The sequence below is a fragment of the Canis aureus genome, chromosome 3 (assembly GCF_053574225.1).
Source record: "Canis aureus isolate CA01 chromosome 3, VMU_Caureus_v.1.0, whole genome shotgun sequence".
In the NCBI taxonomy this organism is placed as follows: domain Eukaryota; kingdom Metazoa; phylum Chordata; class Mammalia; order Carnivora; family Canidae; genus Canis; species Canis aureus.
This window is the reverse complement of record NC_135613.1, coordinates 57,092,734-57,114,583: the sequence shown is the minus strand read 5'-3', so window position 1 is coordinate 57,114,583 and position 21,850 is coordinate 57,092,734. Positions and strand designations below refer to the sequence as shown.

Below are 21,850 nucleotides of genomic sequence, written 5' to 3'. Positions count from 1 at the left end.
CAATTGTTGCTTGGGATGGGGATGGCAATGTATGAATCTTAAGAGAGTCAGTCTTTGCTCTCTTCAATTTACAGACACTCATGGAAAAGACAACGGTACCTAAGAATTTAATCTTGGGAAATCACTTATGTATGTGGCTAAAGTAGCAGATGGCCTATTATATACAAAACAGCTTGAAGAGCCGTCATGATTTCAGAAAGCCAAGAGGCAGGGCAGAGTCTGAAGAGGAGATGAGACTATGAGAAATACGTCGTTTTGCACCATAAGAAAAATATGGACTTTCCTCAAGTATGCCATTGCTGAGGGAGGGTGGAAGAGGGGAAAGGAGGTGAGAGGGCCTGCGAATAAACAGAAATAAGATACAGTAAGAATTTTCCACAACAAGGCACCTCTGGCTTGGGTATGGGGGTGCTGGAGGTCAGGTCAACCAGAGAGAACTTTCTGGTGGAAAGAATGACTGCAAAAAGTGTTTAGAATATAGACGGCTGATATTAAGTCTTACAAAATCTGGGCTTTATTTTAAATTTTGATATCTTGTTCAGCACATTTTTTTCTTTGCATTCATTCTGATTTTTTTTAATATTTCATTGAAATATTTTATATCTTGATTACTGAGTTTTGGGGGCCCCCTTAAATGTTGTGCCCAACTTACTCGCCTCACCGTAGTCCCTGCCCTGGCTCTTACCCTCTCAGACCTTCAATACGAGTCTGTTACATGGAACATCTGACATCACAGGAATGGAGACCATCAGGCAAGAATGAAAATTATCTGGAAATCAGTGTAAGAAATTTTAATAATGTACAATTACAAGATAAACATTAAAAAAAAAAGAAAAAGATAAGCAGTTTGGGATGGTTAGAGGGTGCTGGCAAGGATCCAAAAAAAGGACTGGAATTGCTGTATCCTCTGTGGTAGACCTCACATTCATTTTTCTTCTACCTTTCGTTTCTCCGAGATGGAGTGAAAGGTGCAAGATGCCGTGGGCATGATCCTCTAGTTCAGTCCTTAAAAGATAAACCAGGAGTCAGATGTTGGGTCTCAAACAGAGAGCAGCAGTTGGGGCTGGAGAGAGGGTCCAGGATTAACTTGTCAACCTCTTCAGAAATGCTGAGAAGAGGAAACCTGGGTGGCTCAGTGGTTGAGAGTTGGCCTTTGGCTCAGGGCATGATCCTGGGGTCCTGGGATCGAATTCCACATCAGGCTCCCCACAGGGAGCCTTCTCCCTCTGCCTGTGTCTCTGCCTCTGTCTGTTTCTCATAAATAAATAAATAAAATCTTAAGAAAAAAGAAAGAAAGTAATGCTGAGAAGAGCCAGCTTTGGACCAAGTAAATCCAAGTAGCTTAAGAGATGTCAATCTCATGGAAGTGGGTCTAGGAGGCCTACCCAGACACCATGTTTGCTTAAAATGCAAGTTGATAACATGTAAGAATTCAGCCTGGTGTCCACACCTACTCCACCACTGATGTTGGGGAGATAAGAGCAGGGAGGAGCTCATGTCAGCCTCCTGACAGAGTCTCAGGATCCCTGTTCCACTTATTAACAATCTGGATGATTGCAACCTTTTATTTTTCTTGTGTCTAACAACCAAGCAGTGAGTACTGCTGGGGAAATCACAGCCCTGAGCCATGTTTCTCTACCTTTCTCTCTTTTATCATCCCCTTACAGAACCCATAAGACATTGGTTTCTTAATTGTGTTCTGCCCCTACCACTTGAAATGTTAATTCCTTAATATATCTGTTTACACATGTGGCCCTTGGGAAGGACACAAACCACTGTAATATCCGAAACCTTGCCCTGCCCCATCTAAGGATTCAGGATCTATTCTCAGGTCCTCCATGCCTTCCTGGATTTTATCTGCCCCCTCAGGGTCTTCCCTCATCACACCCCCGTTCTCCTACACCTCAATATCTCCCTCTCACTGTCTTCCAGTCACCCGTCTCCAGCTATGGCCCTCTCTCTGTTGCCTTTGTGGCCTCCTTCCCGGGTGGGTGCACTACACTCTGATCTGCACCCTGCCTCCATCCCATTACAAAGAGCGGCATGTCCCAGGCTCCTACACACTCTCACCCAGCAATCCCACGTGGAAGAACTCTGACTAGCACTTGCCCGGCAGATGGCAGGACTAAATGCAGTGATTCACCACAACTGTTTCTACTCTGCTGAAGATTTTCACATTGGAGGTTCATCAAGAAGTTGAAAACTTAAAAAAAAAAAATTTTTTTTTTAAGTTGAAAATAGAGCTACCCTGCGACCCAGGAATTGCACTACTGGGTATTTACCCCAAAGATACAAATGTAGTGATCCGAAGGGGCACCTGCACTCCAGTGTTCACAGCAGCCGTGTCCACAATAGCCAGACTGTGGGAGGAGCCACGATATCCACCAACAGATAAATGGATAAAGAATATGTAGGATATGCATACAATGCGATACTACTCAGTCATCAAAAAAAAAAGAAAGAGGGATCCCTGGGTGGCGCAGCGGTTTGGCGCCTGCCTTTGGCCCAGGGCGCGATCCTGGAGACCCGGGATCGAATCCCACATCGGGCTCCCGGTGCATGGAGCCTGCTTCTCCCTCTGCCTGTGTCTCTGCCTCTCTCTCTCTCTGTAACAATCATAAATAAATTTAAAAAAAAGAAAGAAATCTTATTATTTGCAATGACATGGATGGAACTAGAGAATATTATGCTGAGTGAAATATGTCAATCAGGGAAAGCTAATTACCATATGATTTCACTTGTGTGTGGAATTTAAGAAATAAAACAGAGGATCACAGGGGAAGAGAGAAAAAAATAAAGCAAGACAAAATCAGAGAGAGAGACAAACCATAAGAGACTATTAATCACAGGAAACAAACAGGGTCGCTGGAGGGGAGGTAATGGGGGAATGGGCATGAAGGAGGGCACGGAATGTTATGAGCACTGGGTGTCATATAAGACTGATGAATCACTGACTTCTACCTCTGAAACCAAAAATATACTATATGTTAATTAACTGAATTTAAATAAAATTTTAAAATTAAAAAATGTGTCCCCTGGTGTATTCCTCTGACTCACAAGACTCAGCATGATTGTTTTCATTTTATTTGTTTTATTTTCTTCTTATTTTTGTGGGTCTTGTTATTCTAGTGGTCTTTTATTCTTTGCCCCTATTTCTTGGACTCTAATCCACAGAAATAAAGCCACCAAGGGCATGAGAATGTAAGTACACATTTGCCCTTCGTAGCATTCATCACATGAACACGGAGTACCACACAGCCGTTTAAAAGAATGCAGTGGTGGAATCACTACTGAACTCCAGAAGTTTCCATGAGCAACACCTCTTACTTGAGAAAAGCAAGCTTCACGAGAATGTATATAGTACGGCAAAGATATTTTTAAACAACCAAAACCAAACTGTCCTAGCAGTGTATTCATGATTGAAGAGGATTCTCTGAATGCACAGAAACTTGAGTGGACCTTTGGGGCTTACCTTGGGCATGCGTGCTAGGACTGAGGGCAGGGAGGCCACAAAAGGGCAAAAACCTGGCAGGTTTTTTTCTCTCTGCACGGACACAGCTCCCTGAGAGCAAGCCATCTGGGCCCTTCTCCAGCACCCTTCTGAGGTCCCACAAAGGCTCTTCCTTCCCTGCCACACCCTTGCTGTCTCCCACCCCACCCCAGGACTCCCTGGGTATGCAGAACCGGTGGTGGAGGGGGAGGGGCTAAATTTGCCTACAGGGTCCAAGACACTGCCTGGAAGAAAAGAGACTGAGGTCTGAATTCTTTTGTACTTGTTCAATGTTAATCAAGTCCTCTGGGAGAGACTGAGAAGGTTCTGGTAGAGATCTACCAATAGGAGAGAACACCAGGAATCCCAAAAGAGGCCTTCTGTGACTAAAGTGGGTGCTCAAATGAGTAGGCTCAGCACCAAGGCCTGACAGTTTGAAAAGCTAAAATGAGAAGCTAAAGCTGGGGACACCTCGGGGATTCAGTCAGTTGAGCATCTGCCTTCAGCTCAGGTCATGATCCCAGGGTCCTGGGATCAAGTTTTGCATCAAGCTCTCTGCTCAGCGGGGAGCCTGCTTCTCCCTCTCCCTCTGCTGCTCCTCCTTCTCATGCACTCTCTCTCTCTCTCTCTCAAATAAATAAATAAAATCTTAAAAACAAACAAAAAAGAGGCTCAAGCTGGACATGGCCCAGGCACAGCCCCCTCGCACCAGAGTCACTCTTAGGGACATTGCCCAAGCCTGTGTGAACTAAGAGTTCGGAAGCCCAGGTGTATGTGACTACTAGTGGCCCCCGCCGGGGTCCCTGCAGCACTGGGAAAGAACCTTGTCAGATCTTGCAGGATGGTGTTCCTGCAGTCACACCAGCGAGTAAGGACCTCGTGCAAGGAGGGGCACGGGAGTCCTCAAGTGACTAACTAGAAAAACAGATGATATAATTTCTCCCCTGGAATCAGGTCCTGTGTTTACACAGTCTGAAGTTATATGGTTTACAATGCCGTACCTGTACGTCCGGTTGGTCATCAAGGAACAAAGAGAAAGGTGTCCAGCCCTGTGCCCAATCTGGGCTCCAGACACCTGTGGGGCAGGGCACCCGCATCATACCCTCCACACCCACTGCAGTTCCAGTTACACTGGCCCAGGGCAGAGGAAGGGGATGAAATGGTCTTATGTTTAGGAAAACACTGTCATGAGCCTTTCTGGATCTGAAGCATAAGGGCCCATCCCCCTCACTCACAGGCCCTGAGGATGACTGGGTGAGAAGAGCTTTGATCCAGAAGCTCAACTGCCCTGCAAGGAGAGGTAATGGGAATGTGGGAGTCGGCTGTGGGCGCAGAGAACAGGGCCTGGGAGCTGAGAAGAAGGGGGCGAGGGCAGCCTTGGTGTGCTCATGTGGCAGCAGAGGACTTCCCTACGGCAAAGGGCCATGCACAATCAAGCCCTGGCCCTTCTTGGCAGCATGCAGAAAAACAAAATGGTCATCCCAAGGAAACAAAGAAAAAATTCACGTAAGAGGTTGAATTCTCCCTACTGAAAATAAGAGTTCCCTCCGGTTCCCCAGTTTGAGAGCATTTATGATAAAAAAAACTTGTCATTTTAAGTTCTTTCTCTGTCTCTTTGAAATGTGTGTAAATCTTTTGAGGAGCTAAACATGCCTCTTGTGGGCTTTATGATCCAAGAATGTCTTTCCCAAGGACCTGGGATCCGCCACTTTGAAATGTCAACATCAAAGAAAACAGCACCCCTCTTTCCCAGCTACTGTGGGAGGCTGCAAGTCTAACTTAGGTGGGCTCCTTGCTCCGGGTTGCAAAACCACCTCCCATCATAAAGATACAAGAACTTTGTGTTTCTTATAATTAAGTCTAGTAATAACACCAATGGTTATCATTACCAGGTAAAGTGAGGATGAACGGTGTGTGACAAATGGTACCATTGAGCCTCTTACTTGAGGGCAGAGTTACTGCTTATCTTGAGAGCACGGTGCATGGGCTGCACCTCCTTGACTACATGGAAGGGTAAGATTTCTGTCTTTGCAGTCTCATAGTGAGTTGCCTGAGAGGCACATCACATGCTGGTTTAATGCTTCTTCAAAAATGAAGCTGTTTCGGGGATCCCTGGGTGGCTCAGCAGTTTAGCACCTGCCTTTGGCCCAGGGCGCGATCCTGGAGTCCCGGGATTGAGTCCCACGTCGGGCTCCCGGCATGGAGCCTGCTTCTCCCTCCTCCCGTGTCTCTGCCTCTCTCTCTCTCTCTCTCTATGTCTATCATGAATAAATAAATAAATAAATCTTAAATAAAATAAAATAAAAATGGGAACATCCCACCTTTAAAAAAAATGAAGCTGTTTCTCTATCTGCTACCTTTGTGGAGAGGTTTTTCTGGGCTGGTGGTTTTTGTTTGTAATTATATTCCCCCCACCCTAACATAATGCAAGTGCTTAAAAAGGAAGAAGTGGGAGGAAGGTTCTAGAGGAGTAAGACCCCTAGTGGGAGGCTGGGGTCTTTGAAGGGACATGGAAAAACATGGAGTGGGTGCCAGGGTGGGGTGGGGTGGGGTGGGGGTGGGAAGCAGAGGAACTTCGGGGAGCGATGCAGACATTCAATGGAAAATTGTTTACAGTCTGTAAATAACAGAATAATAGCAGATAAAACCTACTGGCATCATCTAAATGTTGTAAACCTATTAATTAATTTAGCATATGCACTAACCGAGATTCTTCTCAATTATTCATTCCCCCCTCTGCCATATGACCCGCGGTGCACTAGACAGGGCGGCAAAGGTGTCACAGAACAGCAGGCAAGCAGGTTCAAGTATGGACTGATTTTGGAAATAGGTGTGAGACAAACTCTCTTATAGGCAAAAGTGACCTCTGAAAGGGTCTGTGTGGAAAAGGTCAGATCCGGCTACTACATAGGATGGGAATGTGAGCCACTTGACTGGGATATTACAGAACAGGGTGTCCCCCAAAACTGGAAGAACTGGGAGCTGGCCAGTGGCAGGCACCTAGTCTTGAGCACAGAGTATTCGGGCAGGAGTGGGTTTAGAAATAAGAAGAGGAATGGCACCCGTGAGGTTTGGAGGCCGTCTCACAGGTCTAGAAGCCCTCTCGTCCCCAATTACCAACACGCCAAATCATTTTTGAGGGTCAGGCTCAAGAAAGCAGCTTTCTTGCCCTGCCCTGACCCAGGCCACCAGACATACCCAAATGGAACCAACACTTACAGTGACCTGGAGTAGGATCTAGACAGGGACCTGCAGGAAGCTTCCTCAGATTCTGGGAGTGGGGGCTGGGGAGGGGGCAAGTCTGAGTCCAGAATCATCTTCCCAGGCCTTACTAGGTCCCTAACCAGCATGGGGCCCCTGGTTTCCTCCCCTTACAGCTACGCAGGAAGTAGCTGGAGGGAGAGGTGGAGATAAGGACAACAGGGCTGATGAAAGAAATAGGACTTGATGCCTAATAAAAGCTGTTTACATATAATTATTTAGCAGAAAACAATTCTGGTAGCGGAAGAACGGGTCCAGGTCAGTGAGAGGAGGACAAATTAAAAATTAATCTGGAACATTCTGTAGGGTGCGGGGTAAAGGGGCTGCACTTACCTAGAAAGGACAAGGTCATGGGAACTGCCCTTCTATGTGGGTGCCTCCAGGACTCCATACTGTACCCTAACACCTCAGTCCCTAACATTTTTTGCACCTACTATGAAAGTGGGACAAAAGAAGCTTTCGCTGCCCTGCCCATGAGGGCTGTCTCAGTTTCTGGAGTACCTAGGGTCCCAAAGCTAGCATGTGTGACACTGGGCTTTGAGCTGCTACTTTTTCTAGGCTTTAGGAAACCCCTGGTGATTTCCTGCAGGAGCCAAAGGCCTTCCTGGGGCGCTGCGGGCCCAGCGCGGCCTCCCAGACCAGCCTTCCCCGGGTGCCAGCCCAGAAAACAGGCGACTCCCTCATTTGGAACACCCCCGTACCCCCTCTTCCTCCTGCTTTCCCAACAGCTTGGATCCTCATTCTCGCTGCCTCCAACCCGGGGCCCACGACCGTTCCCCCCAACCCCAGGCGGGGGGCCTCCATCCTCTCGGCCACGCCCAGGCCGGGCCCTCCCTGCCCCCCAGCCGGCTCCACCGCCGCAGGTTCGGGCTCGTCTGGGGCGGGGACTGGGGAGCGCCCGAGAGCGGTGAGGAGGGCGGGGACGCAGGCCCATCTTTAAAGGCCCGCAGCTGGCCCGAAGGCGCTCCGACACCCGCCGGCTGCCCCGGGCGATCCCCAGAGCGCGCAGGCCCCCGCTCCTGCCCGAGCTGCCAGGGCCATGGGCCGCTACTGCGTCCGCGTGACCACCGGGGCTTGGCTCTTCTCAGGCTCGCATAACCGCGTGCAGCTCTGGCTGGTCGGGGCGCGCGGGGACGCGGAGCTGGAGCTGCAGCTGCGGCCGGCGCGGGGTCAGGTCAGCGGCCGAGGGGGGTAGCCCCCCCACCTCGGCTCGTGGCGGGAGGGCGGAGCGGGGGTTGGGGGGTACCCAGGCGGCCGGCGGGGACGTGCGGGGGTGGGTGGGGAGGAGCCGGCTGGGGATGGGCTCCAGCCCTTTCTCCCTTCCGACGTGGTCCTTGCAGCCCCGGACGCTTCCCGCAGTGACCCCAGAGCCCTGTCACTGCGGGAGCGGCGGTCCGTTCAGAGGCTGTTCAGAGGGCGCGGGCGCGGGGACAGCTCAGGGACGACCCGCCGTGGATGATGGTGACGATACCCAGTCACCAAGTGCAGGCCCCGCGGGCGTTGGTCCTCGCTCCTTCGTCCGCCGCCACCACCCCCTGCCCCGACCCAGTGCGCAGGTGTCCTGAGCAGGGAGCAGGGTTGCTGTCTCCGGGGGCTCCTCAAAGGTGCCACCGACGCCCACTCCAATGGCCTGTCCTGGGCCCCTACTAAGAGTCGCCGGTCGCGGTCCCCACAGGAGGAGGAGTTTGATCTCGACATTCCCAAGGACCTGGGGCCCCTGCAGTTCGTGAAGTTGTGCAAACACCACTCCCTGGTGGACGACGCCTGGTTCTGCGACCTCATCACGGTGCGGGGCCCGGGAGCCTCCGAGGAGGCCGCCTTCCCCTGCTACCAATGGGTGCAGGGCCAGGGCGTGCTGAGCCTGCCGGAGGGCACCGGTGAGGGCAGGGGCGGGGACTCGGGTACAGGGATTGCAGACCCGCCGGTGGAGTGGGGTCTGGCAGGGGGACAGTCACAGGGGCTTGGAAAAAGCAAGTGCTGGGCAGATGCAGTGGGAAGAAAGCAGGGATCAGGGGCAACGCTGTACAGCCCCAGGGTTACACCCAGATGAAGGGCTGCCAGGGAGCCTGAGATGGAAGGACAGGATCCGGAGATGCCCTCTTCCAACGAGGGGACGGACCTGGGGGCGGTAGCAATGATGGAAAACAGGAGAGCCAAGTGATAGTGGGAGGGAGATCTCTGTGTGGCTGGACAGGTGAGGGTGGGGACAGTAAGGGGGGCACATGCAGCAAGAGCTGGGGGACCCTGAGCAGGTGGCAGCTACAGGAAGGCATTAAACGGTGTGAGCCAGACAGCAGCCTTGGTTGGGAAAACCGGCTGTGTGGGACGGGGCGCACCCCGACAGCGGGGCGGGGACGAAGGAAGACAGACAATACAGAATGTGTTGCTGTGGGAAACAAGAGATGAATCCAGAGACAGACGAGGGCCAGGACAGTGACGATGGAAAGGTGGAAGACAGGACTTTGGTGCAGGTGAGCACAGGCACAGAGAGGGGCAGGAACACATCCACAAGGACAGACGACGATGGTAAATGGAGAAAGGTGAGCTCATATAGAGAAAGTCAACACAGCTGTTCCTTGGAGGACAGTGGGAGGTGTGACAGGTGAGGTTCAGGACGTGTGAAATTAAGGGAGCAACTGATGGTAGACCTGGGTGTGGTCACATGTGTGATTAAGATCTTATCAGCCTAATTAAGGTGATTAATCCAACCATAGCTATTGGTGAAATAGGCTCAGGCAGGAAAGGAAAATCAACAAGAAAGGGTGACAAAACGACAGGTTTTTGTCTTAAGGCAAGGGATGAGCACTGAGAGCTGAGAATCCAGGAGGGCCAACTTGGCCGAGATGGGATGCGAGTGTCTGGGTGAACAGTGGAGTGAGGCACAGCAACAGAGCAGCACTGAGCACTCCAGCTCCGACTACGAGACGGGGAGAGCACTGGACCACACAAATCGCTGTGGCCAATCCTTTTACTGTCCCCCCAGCACGCCTGGCAGGAGATAATGCACTGGATGTGTTCCAGAAGCATCGAGAGAAAGAACTGAAGGAAAGACAAAAGCTGTACTGGTGAGTGCTGGCCCACTAGCCCCTGGCACAGTCCCCCCTTCCCCGACCCCACCCCCCCTCACGGACCCAGATACCCTCCCTGAAGCCTGGTCCCCATCTCCTAGCTGGGACACCTGGAAGGAGGGGCTGCCCCTGACAATTGCAGCCGGGTGTCAGGATGATCTGCCTCCAAATATGAGATTCCATGAGGACAAGAGGCTGGACTTCGAGTGGGCACTGAAGGCGGGGTGAGGAAAAGCCTGGCACTCAGAGCAGAACGGGGCCAGGAGGTCCCAGAATGGTGGTCAAGAGTGAGGGCCTGAGGGGTCAGCGACTGGCTTCATGTCTCCACACTTGTCCTAGGGCGCTGGAGATGGTCCTCAAACGCATCTACACTCTCCTGAGCTCCTGGAACCACCTGGAGGATTTTGATCAGATCTTCTGGGGCCAGAAGAGCATTCTGGCTGGTCAGTGGTTGCCCCAGGTCTCTATACATCCCTGATGGCCCCTTTTGATGACCCGACCCTCACACCTGACAGCCCCCCATGACTCCTTCCCAGCTGAGGCCTTATGAGGCCTCCAGAATGAAAAGCCAGAGGCTGGAGACAGGGCGGTCGTGTGCCTGGGCCCCGCGGGTCATGTGCCTGGGCCCCCTGAGCCTGGAGGAAAGAGGGGCATCTGGGCTGTGATAAATATCCCCTCCTGCACTCCACCTGACCCCACAGAGAAGGTTCACCAGTGCTGGCAGGATGATGAGCTTTTTGGCTACCAGTTCCTCAATGGCGCCAACCCCATGCTGTTGAGACGCTCTGCCTGCCTGCCCTCCCGTCTAGTGCTGCCCCCAGGGATGGAGGCACTTCGGGCCCAGCTGGAGAGAGAGCTCCAGGTACTTCCTCCCACCCTGTGCTGTGTGGGGAGGAGAAGTGGTGAAGGGGAGGGACCAAAGGTAAGTCAGGGGAAGGGAGGCTTGGTCACCCATGGTGCCTAGGTGCAGAGTCCTGTGCTGGAAAAGCCTAGGGATGACACAGGGCATACAGGGAAAGTAAAAGGAGCTCCCAGGATGGAGGGATGAATTCCCAGGGCACAGGTAGGGTCAGAGATGTTAGTAGGGACAGTGACATTCCCTGGCTGATGTCCATACTCCCAACACCAGCATCATGGGCGGGGAGAAAGGTGGAGGAAGCGCTGTCAGGTGTGCAAACCTGGGGAGGTTTCCCAGAGGAGAGCTGGGTTTGGAAGAGACAAGCTGGATGCGACCAGGTGCAGGCATGCGCTGGATTCAGTGGTCGCGGTAGTTGGGGGGCCTTCTGGGGATTACTTAGCAGAAGAGGAGACTTGGGGAGGAAGCGAAAGAGTTCTGTTTGCTGAGTTGGTGGGCGCCACACACAAGGAGCAGACCACTGAAGGGGATGGCGAGGGGGACCAGCCAGCTTTACAAAAGGACAGCTTACAATCCCTGTAGCACAGACCGGACAAGCAGGCCCAGTTCCGAACCCAGATCTGCCACCATGCGTGCTGCTTGTTTACTCACTAGATACAATGAGAGGAATTGGACCAGATGCTCCAGTTCTGCCAACAGGACTCTGGTACCGACCATGACAATGGCAAGAAGCTAGATAAACGTCTCCTCCTTTGCCTTGGCCCTCAGGTGCACTTTCAGCTCTGACCATAGGCACATTCCTCCCCTCCCCAGAATGGTTCTCTGTTCGAGGCTGACTTCATCCTCCTGGATGGACTTCCAACCAATGTGATCCGGGGAGAGAAGCAGTACCTGGCTGCCCCCCTCGTCCTGCTGAAGATGGAACCCAATGGGAAGCTGCTGCCCATGCTTATCCAGGTAAGGTGCCCTGGGCATCCCCACACACACACACCACTCTCTGTTCACCCCAACCTCTGCTCCCGGGGGTCCAGCCCCCTGCTTCCTAGCTCCCAAACTCCATCCTTACACAATAAGACCTGTCTTCTTGTCCCTCTTTGTCTGCTTGCAGTCTGGTTTCCCCTGACTCACCCAACTGGAAGGTCTTGTTCTGCTCAAGAGTCATAAGGGCCTTTTGGAGTCTCACCCAAAGACTAAGCCATCCAGTGGCTCTCAAACTTTAGGGGGGCACCACAGTGATTCAGGAGGTCTGGGGTGGGGACTGAGAATGTGCATTTCTAACTAGTCCCAAAGTGCTGCTGTTGCTGGTTTGGGAACATGGTTTGAGAAACGCTCTAATCTCTCTGGAGCCTTACTCATCCGCAGTTCCCCTGGAATGCTGAGCAGAATGGCACCCATAAAGCAGAAGTTCAATTAACGGCTTGATTTTATGTTTGTAGATCCAGCCTCCCGGCCCCAGCTCCCCCACCTCGCCGCTGTTCCTGCCCTCAGACCCCCCACTTGCCTGGCTCCTGGCAAAGGTCTGGGTCCGAAATTCAGATTTCCAACTGCACCAGCTCCAGTATCACCTGCTAAACACTCATCTGGTGGCCGAGGTCATGGCTGTGGCCACCATGAGGTGCCTCCCGGGGCTGCACCCTGTCTTCAAGGTATATCCTCCACCCTCTGGGTCCTAGGTCACACCCCAGAGAGAGGAAACAGCCCGATATGAAAAGATATTGCAACAACATATCTCTATCGGTTTGTGAAAAAAAGCAGGGGGACGAGAAGGAAGACTATGTACGCTAAAACTTAAAGTACAAGTTGAGTCACTGACCATTCCTTCTGGACATCTTATTGCGGAGCCCTCTGAAATTCTTGGAGGGCCGATGATCTAGCAATGGGCCTGGAGTAATAGCCACAATGCTGTTTGTAAAACAACAGTCTTGTTCCTGCGTTAGGAGGCTCCCTATTTAGCCAGGAGGACAAGTGATGCCTGTGAGAACCATCCAGAGACCAATATCTGGAATGAGAATTCGAAACCACAGGAGACAGTCTACAAACACCATAGAATTGATGGAGAATGTTCTCCCCCAACCGAGAAGGTTGATAAGTGGGAACAGGTCAAAAGGCCGGCGGCACACCCCAGCAGGCTACTTATACCTGCCCAGGAGACAGGTGGAGGAAGACAGGCACTGGCAAGATGATCGGAATGAAAAGGGAAAAGGAATAAAACACTTGGTGGAGACAGGGGAACTGCAGCTGCAGCGTGCCTGGGTTTCAGACTGGAGAGAGAGAGGCCAGAGGTCCAGGCTCCTGTAGCACCCAGGAACCCACCAGGCAGGGGTGCAGTAATGACCTAGAAATACTGAAATTTTATAAAAGAGTGAGTCGAGTATCCATTGCCAGGCAGAAGACAGCAAAATAAGACTTGTGGGTGCTTAAAAAAGTGTTCTCGAAACATTGACAACACTTCAAGACAGAGACGTGGCAGAGAAGGGACAAAACTGATGCAAGCATGTCAGAAACAGGACAGTCAGGAGAAGAGCCAGTCTGGAAGCAAAGATGAGGGGGTTCCATGTTAAGTACAAGCAACTGGAACAATGGCAGGCCATGCACATGAGTTGCAGCTGGGGGCTTCAGCTGAGGGCTTCCTGAGCCCCCAAACCTGGCCACTAGTAGCCATGTGTGGCCTCTCCAAGCCTAGGATAACACACCCAAGATAGGGACCAGTGTGCACAGCAGAATCTTGGATTTTACGGATGTCGTGGTGCTCCTGCATCACCATCCTCTGCTCATCTGGGATAGGCTGGGCTTCGGTTTGTGCTTGAGATCCCCCGTCACTAGGTCAGCTTTGTCCCCACCAGCATCCACTCCCCACAACCTTGCCCCATGGCAGACAGCAGAGTTGTTACCAGTCCTGCAGGAGAGTATGCAGCCTGCTCAGGTCACAGAGGTTCCATGTGCAGGCTCTGGTTTGGATGCTGCAGAGCGCATCTGGAATCGTGACCTCAGCACCTCCCAGATGCGGGCTCAGTGCCCTCATCTCTAAATGGGGATCACAGGAGCTCCATCGTGGGGTCATGAAAGGACAGAACGACAGAACATAACCACGGAACACCAAGTAAAAGCTATTGAACACTTTAGTTCTTGCAGTTACTGCTACTGTTATTAGGGGTTGTTTGTCCTCAGGTATCCGCTCTCCTCCAGTGGACTCTGGGCCTTCTAGGACACTCAGTGTCCTTCAGGAACTTTCTGGAAAGCTTCAGACCAATGCGAGCTGCTTTGATATCTTGCCACCCAAGGCACCACTTGGGCCCTTCCCTGTGTGCAGCATCTACACCTCAGATAAATAGCAACACTGCACGACAGTGGCACATAAACCAGGTGTAAATAAAACAGAATAGTTTCAGATCTAGGAAATAGCTGAGAGGATCAGATAGCCTTTTTAAAATGCTAATAAAAGGCTCTTTGTTAAAGCTATTAAAAGTAGAGGGATCTAACTGCCCAGCTGGGGGTCGGGGCAGGTGTGGCGTCAGCAGGCAGCTCCGAGTGGCTCCTGCAGGTGACTCAGAACCCACCCCCAAGAAGGTACGTGTCCCCATGTCCCCACCGCCACCACCACCCCCGCCCCAACAGGGAAGCAGCCAGAGGATGGAGGTGGGGCTTTGCTAACAGCACGGAGGCTGCCCAGCTGTGAGAACGTGAATGACAGTAACATAAAAGAGGATAAGAAGGGGGTGATGTTGGAAGACACCCACATTCAAGGTGGGAACAATAACGTGGTAACGGCTCCCACGTGGGAGGCTCCAAGCCAGCTCAACCCTGTAATCACCCCCAATGACAGATGAATACTCAGGGGGTCTGTGACCTTGGATGAGCCCCAAAGTTTGTACTAATAGTACAGACTGAAACCAGGGTCAGCTTGGTGCCAATTTTAGTATATGTGCTGCCGAAGCGAGCACTCAGCTTGGTGCCAGAGCCCACCGTGCTCTGCAGTAAAAAGCACAGGCAGGACTGATCCAAGCAGCAGATGGGCCTGTCTAGGCAGCAGCACACAAGCCTCTAGAGGGGACAAGGCCACCAGGGAGGGTGCCATGCCCCATGACCAAGGGCCCAGCGTGGCCTTCGTAACCAGCCCCTCTGGCCTCCTCCACCTCAGCTCCTGATCCCGCATATCCGCTACACCATGGAGATCAACACGCGGGCCAGAACCCAGCTCATCTCAGAAGGGGGAATATTCGATAAGGTGAGGAGGCTTAGGGTGCTGGGGGCTGGGGACACTAATCACCCGGCTCTCTGTGACCTCCTGCCACTTTCAGGAGCCCAGACTGACTGTGGGAAAGTCAGTCTCAACTGTCTCAAACTCTGAGCCTGTCCCCCTACACTGTGTCATTCTGTGCAGCCCCGCCTCTGAGCCCTGTACACTATGCTCCATCTGTTCTCTCATGGCCTCTGCTCATTGTCGTCCCAGGTGGTGAGCACAGGTGGAGGGGGCCATGTGCAGCTGCTCCGTCGGGCCATGGCTCAGCTGACCTACCGTTCCCTCTGTCCTCCTGATGACCTGGCTGACCGGGGCCTGCTGGGGATCCCAAGTGCCCTCTATGCCCACGATGCTCTACGGCTCTGGGGGATCATTGCCCAGTGGGTGAAAGTGGCCACTGAGAGATGGAGGGGTGCCAGGGCGGGGGAGAGTGGGGCTCTGACCTGACCTGAGGTCAGCATGGTGCCAAAATCCACAGGAAACAAGAAGGTCTGGACAGGAAGGGCAGGATCTGAACCCTGGGGAGACAGGAAGTCGGGAGGCAATGGGGAGGATCTAAGGATGGGGATGGTGAGACAGGAAGTGCAGATAGATGAAGCTGTGGGTGGGTAAACCCTGGGGTCTGGTGGAGTCAGAGATTTTGATGGAAAGAATGCTTTTCAGCCATGGGTCCAAAATTCTTAAAACTAATTCTTAAAATGTTTCCTTCCTTTCTAAATCAGTGTTCAGAGAGACCTAGGGAACATCCCCCAAAACAAGTCTTGTAAGATCGGTTCCCAGATCCAGTGGGAGTCAGCCGGGCAGAGGCTGCAGGAAAGGTGTGGAGCTGGGAGGTGGGCGCATTCTTCTCTCAAGGAGCTCACCTGCCTACTCCTCTGGGTAGGTACGTGGAGGGCATTGTCCACCTCTTCTACCACCGGGATGACGTCGTGAGAGGGGACTCTGAGCTGCAGGCCTGGTGTCGGGAGATCACTGAGGTGGGGTTGTGCCACGCCCAGGAGCGAGGTAGGATCCCTCCCCAGAGATGGGAGCCCCTGGGACACTCTGCCCCGAGCCCCTTCTCAGTCCTGTCGTCCTGGGCTCAGGACCCCAACCCCTTATCACACCCCTCTCTCCAGCCAGGGACAAAGCATCTGAATCCCATTCCCACCTCCTAAGACTCCAGACTATTTTAGATATACAGGGGCTGTCCTGCTCAGACACCCTGGCCATCAACCTTTACCACCACCCCCTTGCCCGAGTCACAGATGACCCTAATCCACCAGAGCACGGGGCCCAAGAAGACCAGAACCACAACCAGTGAAGGATCCACCCAGGCTCTGCTGGGGCTTGTGTTCTTTTCATGGTTGTCTGCTTTCCCTTGTGAGGATGTATATAAATGCGAGAAGTTTCCACCAAAACACATGATGTCAATGCTGCTTTCCCTTCCTTCTCTTCCTGCCTGCTACTGTCCAGCACACATGTGCACATACACACATACACACACACATACACACACACACACATACACATTCTGGGTACACTGCACATTTCCCACAGTATAGTCATCTCCAGGACAAGCTCAGTACTGTACAAGCACTGGCACAAACCGGAACTCCCTGCAGAGCTGCTCGGTGCCACATTTCTTTATTATTTTTTTTAAGATTGTATTATTTATTCATGAGAGACACACAGAAAGGCAGAGACACAGGCAGAGGGAGAAGCAGGAAGCCCAATACAGGACTCGATCCCAGGACCCCGGGGTCACGTCCTGAGCCAAAGGCAGATGCTTAACCCCTGAGTCCCCCAGGCGTCCCAAGGGGCCAGGTTTTTGGGACCAATCTTACCTCCTCTCCCCTTGGCTGGGATCTAGCCGCCACTGTGAGCAACCCCACCTGCATTTTCACCTCTGGGGAAGAAACAGCCTTTCTCATCCCTCCTGTGCTGCCCCTCACTCATCATGCCAGCACCTCTGCCTCTGTGGGACAACTGCAGACGTTTATGAACCAGAGGGCCACTACGGCCAGGCCCGGGGATGCGGCCAGCAATAAACCAATGCCTGAACTCACTCTCCCGGGACCAAACTCTGCCTTGCACGTCTCAGAACCGTCCCTGAGGTCCCACATGCCCCCAGAAGACCCCTCTCTTCCTTGCTCTCCCTGCTTCTCTTCTCCACAGCCACTATCTACATTTGGGAAACAAAAATAAACATTCATATGTCAGCTTTAATCTCCAACTGCCTCTCATCCTCTCTGTCTCCACCCCCCTCGGTTCTCATTGTGCACTTTGCCTAATTTTCCCAACAGCCTTTCTAGAGGAAATCCACTGAATTATAAACAGCTTGAGAGCAGCAGTCAGGAACCTGAATTCAAGGTCAGCCTTGGCCTCTTCCCAACTATGCGATCCTGACAAGCAGTTTTCTCTCTCCGTTTTTTTTTTTTCTTTCTTTCTTTTAAATCTACAGAAAGGGACTGATTATATTTCTTCCACTTAACCGATAGAATTAGTGGCTCTCGGAGTCACCACCTCCACTGTAAAGTCAGTTGCCCGAGATAACCTTTGTGGAAAGTTTCTCTTGCCTGTAACACTATGAATATGTGATTTCTCTTGTTCATCACTTTATAACTCAGGCACTTACAATCCCCTTTTGGGAATAGGAGGAAATGTCCCTCCTATAAATAAATTTTATTTATTTACTCACGAGAGACACAGAGAGAAAAGCAGAGACACAGGCAGAGGAAGAAGCAGGCTCCCATCCCAGGGCCAGGATTGTGCCCTGAGCCAAAGGCAGCTGCTGAACCACTAAGCCACCCAGGCATCCCTATCCCTAACTTCTTAACCACTTTTTGAGGCAGAAGATATTCAATCACTCAGACTTTTCAGCCCCCAGCCCCTCCACAATAATTATTATTTATGGAGCATTTATTATATACTAGGTGATTTCAATATAGTATCTCATTTATAAAGCGGGTATCATCCACATTTTATAGGTGAAGAAATGGAAGTTCAGGGAGAGATTAAGTAATCGGGCTAAGGCACCCAAATTATATTGCTTGAATCTGAATTGAAACCCAGGTCTAATGCAAATATATTTGAATAAATAAACAAATGAACAAATACCCATCAATGCTAAAATACAGTTGACCCCCAAACAGTGCAGGAAGGAGGGATGATTTGGGGCACAGACCCTTCCCCACACACACCGAGCAGTCAAAAATCTGCAAATAACTCTGGACTTCCCCACCAAAAAACAACAACAACAAAAAACTACTAAGAGCCTACTATTGACTGGAAGCCTTACCAAGATCATAAAGAGTCAATTCACCCATATCTTGCATGCTCACATCTGGTCAAATGAACTAGGGAAGAGAAAATATGAAGAAAACTATAAGGAAGAGCAAATACATTCATGTACAATAAAAAATTCGCATAAAAACGGACCTAGGCAGTTCAAACCCAACTCGTGTAGACATCACTTCCCTCTTCTCACACTGGAGCCTCTAAATCCCGTTCCTCTCTGCCAGGTTTCCCCATCTCCTTCCAGTCCCGGAAGCAACTGTGCCACTTCCTTACCATGTGCATCTTCACATGCACTGCTCAGCACGGGGCCATCAACCAGGGCCAGGTAGGACAGCCGAAAGCCCAGGTTCCTGAAAGCAAGTGTCTGGCCCTGGGGATTCTGAAGGGAAAGCTTGGGGTTCAAAGCATAAGGATCAGGATCCTAGGGTTGCAGTTTTCTTCCCCCAGCTGGACTGGTATGCCTGGGTCCCTAATGCCCCATGCACAATGCGGATGCCCCCACCCACCACCAAGGAAGAGGTGAAAATGGCTACAGTGATGGGCTCACTACCTGATGTCCGACAGGCTTGTCTTCAAATGACCATCACGTGGCATCTGGGTCGCCGCCAGCCAGACATGGTAAGAGGGGACCCTGGAAAAAAGGGAAATTACAGTTGGAAGGGAAGTCAGAGTGAAGAGTCTGGCTCTACACACTTCTGCCTCCAGACTAGGAACTGACTGATCCTTTTTCCTTTCCTAGGTGCCTCTGGGACATCACAAAGAAAAGTATTTCTCAAGCCCCAAGGCCAAGGCTGTATTAAACCAATTCCAAACAGATTTGGAAAACCTAGAAAGAGAGATTACAGCCCGGAATGAGCAGCTCGACCTGCCCTATGATTACCTGAAACCCAGCCGCATAGAGAATAGTGTCACTATCTGAGCCCCGCAGTATCCTCCCCACATACACACAAGACTTCAGATCGGCTCTGGGGCTCACATGCCCATCTCGAACGTCATGGTTTCCAAAGTCTCTGATGCTAACACTCTATTTTCTCCCCCAACCAAATCCCCTATGTCAATATGCCACTAGCCCAGGGTGGGGCGGCAAACCTCTTCTGTAAAGGGCCACATAATAAATATTTTAGGCTTTGTAGGCCACAGTCTCTGTCACAACTACTTCCCCTCCCCTGATAGAGCAGAAAAGCGCCCCAAATGACATGTAAGTGCATGAGTGTGACCGTGTTCCTGGAAAACTTTATGAGCAGTAAAGTATGAAAGTATGAACTGCCCGTGTCACAAAATAACTCTTCTTTTGGTTTACTCCAAACATTTAAATATGCAAACAGAAAGCGTGCTCTTCTAGAGGGACAAGCATAGGCTGTGGGCTGGATTTGACCCTCAGGGGCCGTATTTGCACAGGGCTACATCGCACTAGCCTGAGGCACTGATCCTACTTGCCAAACATCCAGAGAATGATCAGAGGTGGGACACAGAAGATTTCTTGCATAAATCAACTACCTCAACTAACTCTCCTTTCCCAGGACCTAGACATCCTGCATGGTGGCCAACCTAAAACTTCCTGACTCTGCTTTGGCAACTTTCCCTCCACTCTGTTCCCCCTATTCACACACCTACCCCCCCCCCCACCCGCCCAAAGTCCTTGAGTAATCCTTCCCCAGTCTCATGAAAAAGAGACATAAAATTCATGTCCCAAGGCCACTTTCCCAGCCTCTGTAGTCTCTTGGGGTCTACGTGTTTCTCTGGATCCAAGTTCTCTCTCACAACCTGTTTAAGAACGATGTACATAAAAAAATAAAATAAAAAGAACGATGTACATAAAATAAATGAACAAAAAAAAATGCCATAAAGTTGTTAATCACTGTTAGTGTCTCTTTGTGTGGTTCTGGGGTCTTGGGACCCAAATGACCCCTTCCAACTGTGCTGTGATCACTATCCTCACCAGAATGGGTACAACAAGCTCAGTGCAAAACTGTGTTCTTCAAACACCCAACTTCCCGAAAAAATTATTACAGATCTGCCTCTCACTGGTGAAGCATACAAACTTTTTCTTTGGAGGGGCACCTGGGTGGCTCAGTGGTTGAGCATCTGCTTTTGGCTCACATGGAGATTCTGGGGTCCTGGGATGGAGTCCCACATCGGGCTTCCCGCAGGGAGCCTGCTTCTCCCTCTGCCTGTGTCTCTGCCTCTCTCTCTGTATGTCTCATGAATAAATAAAATCTTTTTTTTAATTTGGGTTTTTCTGTTTTTATTTTTTTTAAGATTTTTTATTTATTTATTTACAGAGATGCAGAGAAAGAGAGGCAGAGACACAGGTAGAGGGAGAAGCAGGCTCCATGCAGAGAGCCCGACGTGGGACTCGATCCAGGGTCTCCAGTAACACGCCCTGGGCTGCAGGCGGCGCTAAACCGCTGCGCCACCGGGGCTGCCCAATAAAATCTTAAGGAGAAAAAAAAAACCTTTTTCTTTGGAGAGGATGACCCATACATATTTTTTAAAAGATTTTATTTATTTATTCATGAGAGACACAGAGAGAGGCAGAGACACAGGCAGAGGGAGAAGCAGGTTCCTCACAGGGTGCCTGATGTGGGACTCGATCCCGGAGCTGGTATCATGCCCGAGCCAAAGGCAGACGCCCAACCGCTGAGCCACCCAGGCGTCCCCACCTATACATATTTTTTAAAATCTTGGACCCCACCTTCTCAAAGGACCTATGATCGGTTTCCTTGGTTTACAGTAGAGAAGCAAAGTGACCATACCCAGCTCTCCAATACATTTAGCATGACCACTCATCCTCACCACCTGTTCCCTGGGTTTGCTTTCCCTGCGCTTTTCCTAAAGCCCACACTTTTCCTGGATTCTGCATCCAAAACTTGGAATTCAGTATCCCCTGTTTGGGAACAAAATGTTACTTAGGGGCGCCTGGGTGGCTCCAGCGGTGAAGTGTCTCCCTTCAGCTGAGGTCATGATCTCGGCGTCCTGGGACCGAGCCTCGCATCAGACTCCCTGCTTGGTGGGGAGCCTGTTTCTCCCTCTCCCTCTGCCTACTTACGCTCTCTCTGTCAAACGAATAAAAATCTTTACCCTCCCCCCCCAAAAAAGTTACTTAATTAAGCACTCCCAATGCCAGGAACCCGTGAAACTTCAAAGCGCTCCGGCCACAGCTGCGCTCGGCGTCGGGCAGGGGGTCCCTATATCCTTTCACGGTGTCACAACATCTCCGTCTGGAGGCAGGGATGCGGAGACGGGAGACAGGGGCGTCTCTCCCGGGGTAAACCCCCAAGTCTCACTTACCATGCCCCCATGACAGGACACCACCCGAAAAAAGGTATCTGACGGGAAAGCCGGGTAGTTCGGATCCCCAGCACCTAAGAGCCCGTCGCCCGGGTGACCAGGGGCTCCGCCAGACCCGCTCGGCCCTAGGCCTGGCGTTTGCGGGCTCCGCGTCACGTGACTTGCCCGAGCCAGTCACGTGACGTGCTGGGTCCTTCCATGCCGGCCTGGCGGTGGCGGGCGAGGGGGACAAGAAGCGGAAAGCGTTGCTCCCACGATGCCCGCGCCCCCGCTACACGGGTCCTAACGGGCTCCTGAGGGGTTGTCTCGGCCTCACACACCGCCTTCCCTGCTGGGGACCCGGGAGGGCCCGGACGCGCCCCGCC

At 51.6% G+C, this 21,850-nt stretch overlaps 1 protein-coding gene and 1 long non-coding RNA gene across 9 annotated transcripts; one reads left to right on the top strand and one right to left on the bottom strand.

Annotated features, from left to right (window-relative positions):
* Positions 1-776: 776 nt before the first annotated feature.
* LOC144311059 (uncharacterized) lies at positions 777-21,794 on the bottom strand. Of its 7 annotated transcripts, none has more exons than XR_013376650.1 (5): positions 21,486-21,792; positions 18,745-18,825; positions 18,196-18,253; positions 15,359-15,433; positions 777-1,005 (listed from the first exon to the last, which is right to left on the bottom strand). It is a non-coding gene; the product is annotated as an uncharacterized LOC144311059 (long non-coding RNA). The 7 variants fall into 7 exon arrangements; XR_013376649.1 differs by having other exon boundaries at positions 15,364-15,433; positions 21,486-21,790; XR_013376652.1 differs by lacking the exon at positions 777-1,005 and adding an exon at positions 13,777-13,914 and having other exon boundaries at positions 21,486-21,794.
* ALOX12 (arachidonate 12-lipoxygenase, 12S type) lies at positions 7,665-19,458 on the top strand. Of its 2 annotated transcripts, none has more exons than XM_077892961.1 (14): positions 7,665-7,925; positions 8,427-8,628; positions 9,735-9,816; positions 9,921-10,043; positions 10,159-10,262; positions 10,521-10,681; positions 11,489-11,632; positions 12,112-12,321; positions 14,814-14,900; positions 15,126-15,295; positions 15,799-15,920; positions 18,419-18,519; positions 18,642-18,812; positions 18,934-19,458. In XM_077892961.1, exons 1-14 carry the CDS (start codon positions 7,791-7,793, stop codon positions 19,111-19,113), a joined length of 1,992 nt encoding a protein of 663 aa, XP_077749087.1. In that variant the 5' UTR covers positions 7,665-7,790; the 3' UTR covers positions 19,114-19,458. The 2 variants fall into 2 exon arrangements, with proteins under 2 accessions (XP_077749087.1, XP_077749086.1); XM_077892960.1 differs by lacking the exon at positions 7,665-7,925 and adding an exon at positions 8,035-8,307.
* Positions 21,795-21,850: the final 56 nt, after the last annotated feature.